General features: G+C 37.7%; 1 protein-coding gene across 1 annotated transcript; it reads right to left on the bottom strand.

Moving 5' to 3' along the window:
- Positions 1-470: 470 nt before the first annotated feature.
- On the bottom strand, positions 471-6,884 carry LOC100618794 (keratin-associated protein 4-6-like). The gene is made up of 2 exons (XM_016429548.2): positions 6,231-6,884; positions 471-1,537 (listed from the first exon to the last, which is right to left on the bottom strand). Exons 1-2 carry the CDS (start codon positions 6,856-6,858, stop codon positions 957-959), a joined length of 1,209 nt encoding a protein of 402 aa, XP_016285034.2. The 5' UTR covers positions 6,859-6,884; the 3' UTR covers positions 471-956.
- Positions 6,885-9,880: the final 2,996 nt, after the last annotated feature.

The following is a 9,880-nucleotide window of genomic DNA, read 5'->3' as shown; positions in this document are numbered from 1 at the left end:
CAGGACAAGATACAAGAAGTCTATTGTCTCTTTTGTCTTGGACACCATATTTCCCCTGAAATATAGAATTAGCTCTCTGAGCTATTGTGCCCTACTATTTATTAAAAATGGTTTGAATATGATATAATATAATATGGTCCTTAGCCTTTGGATAATCTCAGTGATATGACAGCTAGGTTCACTCTGTGTTTGATTCCACATTTTCCTTAAGTTAATGAGGAGAATGAAATGGGATGATAATATAACATTACCCAGAAAATTGAGAGGGCCTCCAACAATAAGGAATTGTTTCAGAATATAAGTGATGTCATTCTGTCAAATTGAAGTTCCAAGGTGTTAATTCTCTGAACCCTAAAGCAATTGTGATACAGGGTGGAAAGAACACTTGAATTAGAGTCAAAGGTTCAAATTCTGTCTCTACATGACCATGGGCAAGTCTGTCTTTCCTTCTGAACTTCAATTTTCTGCATGAGATCCTTTACATCTTTAAAAGATGTAACCTTCTTCTTTACCTTTTTCAAATAGTGCTCTAGCTAAGACAGAGTGAGTAAAGAACATAATAATTGAAGAATTTATAGTGAGAAGTGTTTGCTATGCCAGGAAAAAATGTTTATTGAAGACAAGTAAAAATACAGAGGATATCTTATGAAAAATTATAAATGCCAATGTGATTGCAGAAAGGTCAGAACCTGTTAGGATGCTCGCTTATTGGGATGAATTAGCAAAGTTCATCTAGGTCATTATCAGTGAGCTATTTGCCCCTAGAAACTGATTCCATGGAAACTTCCTAGAAGTTTCATGGAAAATTCCTAGAAACTGATGCATGGAAAAATGACAATTTGTCATTTGATCCTTAGAAAGAGAAGAATGTAATCATGTACATTGGCATGCACATTGGCATCTCATGAGGCCATATTTTCCATTTGACTTGGTTGACTCAGAAAGGCCATAGATTCTCAACAGCAGGTAGGGCAGCAGGTGGAGCGGCAGGTGGTGCGGCAGGGGGCTGGCTGGCAGCAAGGGGGTCTGCAGCAAGGAGACTGCACATTAATAGGATGGCAGCAGGTGGAAGCCCAGCAGCAGGGTCTGCAGACCACAGCTGTGCAGGAGGTGGGGCAGCAGGCAATGGGGCGGCAGCAGCCCTCCTGCAGGCAGCAGGGGTCACAGCAGCGAGGGCGGCAGCAAGTGTCACAGATGGGGCGACTGCACCTGGGCACACAGGTCACTGGGCGGCACACGGTGGTTTGGCAAGAGAATGGCAGGCAGCACCTGGGTGGGCAGCAGGGCTGGCAGCAGCTAGACTGGCAACAGCTGGGCTGGCAGCAGCTAGACTGGCAACAGCTGGGCTGGCAGCAGCTAGACTGGCAACAGCTAGGCTGGCAACAGGTAGTCTGGCAACAGATGGGCTGGCAGCAGCTGGTCAGACAACAGCTGGGCTGGCAACAGCCAGAGGACACAGAGCCACAGCAGGATTGGACCATGGTGTTGGTTGGTTCTGGTTTGGGTTGGGTGATGAGAAGGAGTTGGTTTTTCAGGTCTGGATGCCCTGTTCTGTCCTGGCACCTTTATATACCCTGCCCAGGTGCTGTAGTCCTGTACAATGCAGGAACTTTTCCTTGTTTTTGATTATCTTCTGAAATGAGAGCATTGGATTGGTTAGGTAGTTGTGAGGTTATCATTGAAGCATTCATAAACTCATTAAAAAACAAAAACAACACAAAAGTAACTTATTTCCCCACCAAAATTAAATTTTCTCCTTTGTCTATTTACCCTGAGGTCATGATTGTATGCTCGGACTTCAAAGAGTCCCTTAATTACCTCCCAAACATTAATCAGCATTATTCATATGTAATAATCTAGTTGCATCTCTTTAGTTTAGGAAGAACCTAGAGTCATATGTCCTTCAGCAAATCATCTACTTGGAATTATTTTCAAAGCATCATTTCAAATATCTTTTCATCTTTGATATCTATTTCATTTAGTTAATAGAACACGAACTTTCTTCTCCAGTGAAATTGTTTTAGTTACTTTCTCACGATACTTCTTGTACTTCTCTTAGTTGTTATTTTTAATCATCGTCTTTTGTGTATCTGGAGTACTCTACCCTCTATGCCTATAGAAATCCTCCCTGTCCTCCTCCAGTTCTATTTCTTCTCTATAACATTGCCTGCTTTACCCCATTCTCATTTGATCTTCTATTTCTCTGAACTCTTGTAACAGCTTTTCTCTTTATAGTTTATATTCCTCAGGTATAGCAGATTTCCTTGGGGCAAGAAAAGAACAATGGTTAGTAATAGAACTAGATTTTTATACTTAACACATTGCAAGACTGCTGAATTTCTGAATTAAGTTCAGAGACAAAGAACTATGACTTAGTAACAGAACAAAATCACTTAATTATAAATAGAATCAATTAAGATCATTCAGAATTGGTTTTGATCATTTCACTTATGTGAATATATATAGACATATATGTATATATATATATATATATATAAACATCCCAAATTTCTAAGAAAAAGAGAGGTAAATGAGGGAATGATTCTTTATTTTGCAGAAGGATTCAGAAGCAAGGGTTCTCTGAACAGCAAGTGCCCTTGAAACATTTAGCCATATTAATACCTCTTTTCAAGAACATTGCTAACTCATGAAATGAGGAATGGCTATATAGAAAGACACCAAGAGGATTGCATGTGTTTCTGTTGGTTTCTGTTGGTCTGTTGGCTCAGAAATTGTTTTGTGATTTAATTACTCCTTCCACTGTATTACATTAACATTCAACCTCTACTTGAAGGACTACTATGACAAGGTTATGCATTCCCTAGATACACATCAATGTTTTACATAAATTCCACTGATTATTAACACCAATCCTGAGAAGTTGATTCTCGCTTTGATTTAAATGAAAAGAAATTGGAAATTGAATTTTATTTCCTGCTATAACTACAGGTTAGGATTTCCTTTGTTAGTCGGACAAAGAATGGAACCAAGAGATAAAAATCTATAGCCTTTCTATATGGTTGTCAGATGGATCCATGCTTATAGTGCCTTCAGTATAAATTAATAAATGCTTTAGGATGTAAAATCGTTTCTGACTTGCATCTTTATTAAAAGAGGAAAATGAACATCCTTTGCCAGTCATTGCTTTGCTCAAAATTCTGGTTTTTCATAGTCTTAATGACTAAATTCTCTCAGTGTGTTTGGGTTGGTTTTTATTTCTACCAACTCAGAAAAGTAAGGTACACTTATGATCTATTCTAGACTTAGAGATTTCATTATGTCCTTCTTCCCTTACATAATTTGTAAAAAATATTAGCTACAGCATCCTAAGTACTTATTTTTATTTGACCACAGAAATAACAACAGAATCTTCAAGTGAAAAGAGTGTTACATTTGGAGTCACATAGCATAGGTTCAAATCTAACCCTACTTGTATGGCTTTGGGTACCTTAGGTCTCAGCTTCTATAAATACAAAATGGGGCAAGAGGAAAGGGATATTTGGTTCTTTCTAACTGCAAATCTATGATTCTGTAATCCTTTCTACCATTTGTTTTCTCTGTAAGGAAAATTCCTTAATAGGTCTTTATTTCAATCTATCTGTGAGCTCTTGAGTATAGTTAGTCCCTTCTTCAGGGTTGTTTTCATCCCATCTGTACTTTCTCACCCCATATGATTCTTTTCCATTTTGTTTATTAAGTTCCAGAAACTAAAACTTTAATCATGACAAAACAAGGAGGAACTCAGATAACAGGCAGCTAGATGTTGCAGTGAATAGAGTGTCGGACCTAGAGTCAGAAAGACTCATCTTCCACTGTTCAAATCCAGCCCCAGACACTTCCTAGCTGTGTAACTTTGGGCAAGTAACTTAACCTTGTTTGCCTCAGGTTATTTGTCAAAAGAAATTGAGAAAAAAATGGCAAGTCACTCTAATATCTTTGCCTAGAAAAGTATGAATGAGGATCATACATCTAATTAGTGTCCGAGGTCAGATTTGATATGTGGGTCTTCCAAACTCCAGTCTTGGTAATCTATCCACTTCACCACGAGGCCACAAAGACATGGGCATGACTGAACAACAACAAATTTTTGTGGGACCCTACCAAGGATTATTTGAAAATCTAACTATATTACCGTCAGCTCTCTCCCTTTATTCATTTGGGCACTTCCCTCAAATAACTTTAACAGAATTAAACATGATTTCCCCCCTTACATATTATTCTTTCCAGTTAGATACTACATGAAAGAGAGGACCATGAATTTCAGCCCATGCCTATTTGAACAAGAGTCCTTTCTGCAACATATTTGACAGATGGACATCCATTCTATACTTGAAGATCTCCATTGGTGAGGTAACCCACTCCCAGGCACACTAAAGAGTTCAAAATAAATTCCAGAAAGTTCAACATCAATTCTTTGAAAGAAATTGTTTTGATTTAAATGAAAAATTATTTGAAAATTTCATTGTGATGCCTTCATTATTTGGGGAAAACAATAGAACCAAGAAACAGACATATTTGTTTTTTGTGTATAATCAGGCAAAGATAAAAAAGTCCTTGAAAATTATTTAAGCACTCACACATATGCTATTATGTACATATGCATGTTTACGTATATGTATGCATGTATATCATCCTTGGGGGGCAGCTAGGTAGTACAATGTATAGAGCACTGGGCGTGGAGTCACGAAGACCTGAGTTCTTCTCCAAGAGCTTTGCCAAGGAAATGTCAAACAGAGTCACTAAGGGTCAGACACAAGTGGAATGTTTGAACAACAATAAGAATGTGTATGTGTATATACCTTCCAGTTCTGGGTTCTAGTCCTGCCTCTTATATAGTCTGGTTGTGTGAACCCCTACAAATTATGTAACTTCTCGGGGTTCTAGGTTACCTAAGTTAAAAAATAAGATGTTGACATGCATTGGTATAGGAAGTTTCTTTATCTGTTTCTTTCCTCTATCAATGGAATCATAGATTTTTGTCCATATCTCTTATGCTAAGTAGACACTCCCATCTAACAATATAGTATGATGAAAGATCATTTTCACTATAGTGTCTGAAGACCAGAGTCAAAGACAATTTTTAGATGTGTGACCTTGGGCAAGTCACTTCTCTGCTCTAATTCTCAATTTCTTTGTCTATAAAATGAGAATGCATTTTTCACAGGGTTGTTGTGAGGATTGAATGAGATAAGGAGATAGTGTGGTGCAGTAGAAATGGCATTTTATTTGGAATCAGAGAACATGGATTCAAATTCCATCTCTGCTACATACTTCTTGTGTGTTCTTTATGATTTAGTTTACCTCTATGTTCCTCAGTTTCCCAATATGTAAAATGAGAGTTAAACTAAATGTTTTTTCCCTAAGGTTTCATAGAACTCTTATGTATTATGTTATATTATCTGTAATAATAATATGGGAGTATATGTAAAGCACTTTATAACTACAATGGATTATATGAGTGGATTATTATTATTATTGGTAGCATAACTATAAAAATAATGACTCATATTTATACGGAATTTTAAAGTTTGCATAGTTTATTGTGTATATTATCTTTATTATCTTATTTGATCCCCACAATGACCCCATAAGGCAAGTCATTGTTATTCTATGATCTGGTCCCCTATGACATTGCAAATACAGAGCTGACTTTAAGTACTCAGAGAAAAATAACAATAAATAAAAAATTATTCATGAAAAACATGATAAAATGACGAGCTATTGTTAATATTTTTCATTATTAGAAAACTGAAGCTTTATTGAAGTGCATACAAATAACAACATGAGGAAATGATGAGAAGAAATGTGGGATGTAAATATTGCTTTGAGTTCTAGATTCATCAGTCTTACACTGGATGTTTTTACAGTGAAACTGTCAGGTAACAAGGATTTTTCCACAAGAACTGAATTTAAGGATCCCTCAGGTTATTTTTAGAGGGAAAACTATGTTCCTCTACACAGTGGTTTCTGAATTAGGAGTAAAAAGACATGGAGAAGGTATTTTATTAATTGTAGATTTGGGGTAAATAGCTTTTGTCTGGGATAAGAAAAAAAAATGTCCATAAGGTGACTAGGTAGTCTCTAATCATTAGTCTTCTGTGACTCATCTTACAATTGATTGGCATTAATGAGCATAATTCCACTGATTCATAAGGGGAAGACAAGTGTTGAACTTGTTTTTATGTTTTGAATGCAAACAAGTTAAGATTCTTAGCAGCAGCAGGAGCCACAGCAGGCTGGGCGGCAGCAGGTGGTTCTGCAGCAGGTGGTCTGGCAGGAGATGGGGCGGCAGCAAGGCTGGCAGCAGCTGGACACACAGCAGCTGGGGCGGCAGCAACTAGACTGACAGCAGGAAGGGCGGCAGCAAGTTGGTTGGCAGCACACAGACTGACAGCAACTTGGTCTACAGCAAGTTGGGCGGCAGCAGCAGCTGGGGCGGCAGCAAGGCTGGCAGCAGCTGGACCCACAGCAGCTGGGGCGGCAACAAGGCTGGCAACAGCTGGACCCACAGCAGCTGGGGCGGCAACAAGGCTGGCAACAGCTGGACACACAACAGCTTGGGCGGCAGCAGGGCTGGCAGCAGCTAGTCACACAGCAGCTGGGGCGGCAACAAGGCTGGCAACAGCTGGACCCACAGCAGCTGGGGCGGCAGCAGGGCTGGCAGCAGCTGGACCCACAGCAGCTGGGGCGGCAGCAGGTGGAAACAATGCAGGTGGGCCTATAACAGTTGGTCCTGCAGCAGGTGCTCTGGCAGCAGGCTGGCCTAAGGCAGCAGGCTGGGCGGCAGCAGCAGGGAGCACAGCAGCCAGAGCCACAGCTCAGGCCAGAGCAGGTGGAGCCACAACAGGAGCTGACCATGGTGTTGCTGGGTTGAGCTTCTAGGTTTCAAGGTGAGTGAGGAACTTGAGTTTGAAAGTCTTGATCAATGGGCTTCTTATATATTCCCTCCAATGACTGTTGTCACTTGGTCCAGAGAATTTATTATTGTTTACCTTGACGGAATAGTGATTATCCAATTAGAAAGTTTGTTTTCTGATGGGAAGAAGATGGGAGGATCACTTAAAATTCATCCAATTGTTTTTCCTCCAATATGACCTTCTATGTATCATCTCTTCTTAGTGACTTCTCACCACTCTTTCCTCTTTTCTCTCTGTCTCTGACATCCAGGACAGTCTTGTGGCAACCTGATACTAAACCTTTCCTAGTTCACTCACCTGCTTTCTGAGCTTTATTCCTTGATTCCTCCCTAAACAACATTCAGCCTTTGGAAGATGACTTCTAAACTAACTCTGAGGTTTGGTGACTTATATTGAGGTTAGCTTCATATGTTCTTTAAGAAAGGGACCAGGGTACTCTAGCTCATATTCTGCAGCTGCCCTTTCACTGAATTTCATCCATAATCAGAGAGTTTTCTAAAGCATCAACATGGGTATTTGGCCAGCTTTCCTTCTTTAAAACTGAATTATTTATTTTTACCAGCCAAATCCAGTTTGAACAATTTTTCTCCTTTTTAAAAGAAATCATTTGGTCTAAAATATTTGTAATTTTATTACAGAACTAAGCTATTTTTGGATCTCTTTTTCCCATCACTCCACATATGTTTAACAGTTGTAGAATCTTATTGATTCTATCTCTACAACAACTTTTGTATCACTCACTTTTCTCCATTCATTCTACTACCATTCTATTTCAGGTCCTCTATCTAGCACTTGCACTACTGGGATGGTTTCCTTTATTTACTTCTTGTACTTCAAAGTTCAAGCTCAATCAATCAACCTTGACATAGACATCATATTGATATTCCTAAAACACAGATCTGATCATTGTCCTCCCCTCCTCAAAATTCTTTTGTGATTCCCTATAACCTCTAGGAAAAAATGGAAAATTCTGAGCCTTAAATGGAAAGTTCTGTGGCTCTCACCACCTTTCCAGTATTCATATATATTCATCTTTTCATACTCTATCATTCAGGCAAACTGGCTTGCTAGCCTTTCCTAAGAGACAATATTTTATCTACTAATTCTTGTTTTTGTACAGATTGTCACTTGTGTATAACTTCAAAACATATGATTCCTGTTTTATAATGAGAACTCAATAGGTAGATAAGGGGAATTCTATAGAACTGATTTACAAAGATTTTAGCTTGCAATTTGTCTTACATAATTTTGTGGAAAGAATGTAGAGATGAGGACTAGATGAATATATGTATGTAGAAGTTGTATAAGTAATCGAACAATAAAGAATTACTTACAAGGTACCTACCATATGCTGGGCTCTGCAGTTAGCATTTGTGATAGAAGCATCAAGATTTAAACAATCCCTACTCACAAAGAATTTCTATTATAAAAAGTAAGAAGGCATTGAACTTTTCCCATATGGAGGCCAATTGAAATAAGTGCATGTTGAACTTGAAGAAGACTTTGGAGGGAAAGAACATAAATACTTTCTTCAAATAATTGAATAGAAAGATGATTAGAATTTTCTTCTTGATTCCAGAGTACAAAACTAGCAGCAATGGATAGAAGTTGTAAAGATGGAAATTTTAAATTGTTGTATAAAAAAATAATTAGTTCTACCAAAAATGGAATGAATACTAGTGACTCACAATGAAAGTCACGGAAGACTCTATCATTGAAGGTCTTAAAGCAAAGTCTAGATGACCACATTCTATGTTTACTGAAAATGGGACTTTTGCTAGAGTTCAGCAGGTCTCAATGATATGAGATAACCTTTCTAAATTTGATATTCAATTGACACCCCAAAAGTGATAATTAAAAATGGTCATTTTTAAGTGAAGATCTTCCATGAGAGGAACCCTACTACATTATAGTCTACCAATTATTTCATGTGACAAGATGACACTAGTTTTGTGTGTGTGTGTGTGTGTGTGTGTGTGTGTGTGTGTGTTGTGTGTGTTCTGTTCCCTATTTGTGATGGCAGCCTATCTTGGATTGGGGAAGGATCATCATGAATAAAACAATAATTATAATTATGATTATATGATTTAGGAGAGGAAACTGGTTGGAAAGGTAATATGGACCAGGCTACTTAGAAGTAAATGAAGAGGTAGAGAGCTTAATAAGAACATTAACATTTGGTAGGCAGGAGATTTAGCAGGTACATGGAATACTGGGGGGGGGGGGGGATGGGTTTATGTGGCTTTGGACTGTACTCAAGGATTGAAGGCTGAGAAATAAAACAATGAGTAAAAAACTATAGTTCTATGGTAAAAGGGTGCCAATATCTACCCATTATTTAATGAGAGACTTACTAGGTTGAACAAAGAGGCATAGTCTTAGGTAAAAGAAAGTTGTCAGGAATCAGGGGCTGGATGGAGAAGGAAATATTGGTCTTTTGCTTTCTATCTCTCCCTCTCATCCTGTCCTACTCTTTTAGTTCTTTTTCTCTCATGGATGTTAAAAGTATTAAAATGAGAATTAAAGAATCTTGACTTTTGACTTTTGACATTAATTCATGATCAAATTCCAAATTAGACTTCAAATCCAGATACTGTTCCTTGATAGGTATGTGATTTTAGTAATGATGGCTCCCATCTTGAAAAAATAATTCATGCCCTTCCCTATGCTTTTAATAAGCCAGTATACATAAAAATATAAACATATGTCTCACTCATTTAAAATTAGAAATGTATTATTATCTTACAGTTTTATGACATCAAGAAACCTTAAATATACGTTAAAGATAATATACCCAAATGGTTATCTATATTTTAGAATTTATATATATCTATCTTAAAAATAAGAACTATTAATAGAATTATGAATAATATAATGGTTGAGCTATATTAGGAAACATCAAAAATATCTTCTCCCTAGCCCCAACCTTTTCATAAATTCAATTAGATTATCTTTTGGGTTTT

Source organism: Monodelphis domestica, chromosome 2 (genome assembly GCF_027887165.1).
Source record: "Monodelphis domestica isolate mMonDom1 chromosome 2, mMonDom1.pri, whole genome shotgun sequence".
NCBI lineage: Eukaryota > Metazoa > Chordata > Mammalia > Didelphimorphia > Didelphidae > Monodelphis > Monodelphis domestica.
Note: the sequence above shows the minus strand (reverse complement) of the source record. Positions and strands in the feature narration are given on the sequence as shown.

Coding starts and splice junctions, on each gene's coding strand:
- LOC100618794 (XM_016429548.2), bottom strand. CDS start 6,858: ATGGTCAGCTCCTGTTGTGGCTCCACCTGCTCTGGCCTGAGCTGTGGC. Junction 1,538..6,230: donor CTGCTGCCGCCCAGCCTGCT/GTGGCTCCTGCT, acceptor CAGGGCATCCAG/ACCTGAAAAACCAACTCCTT.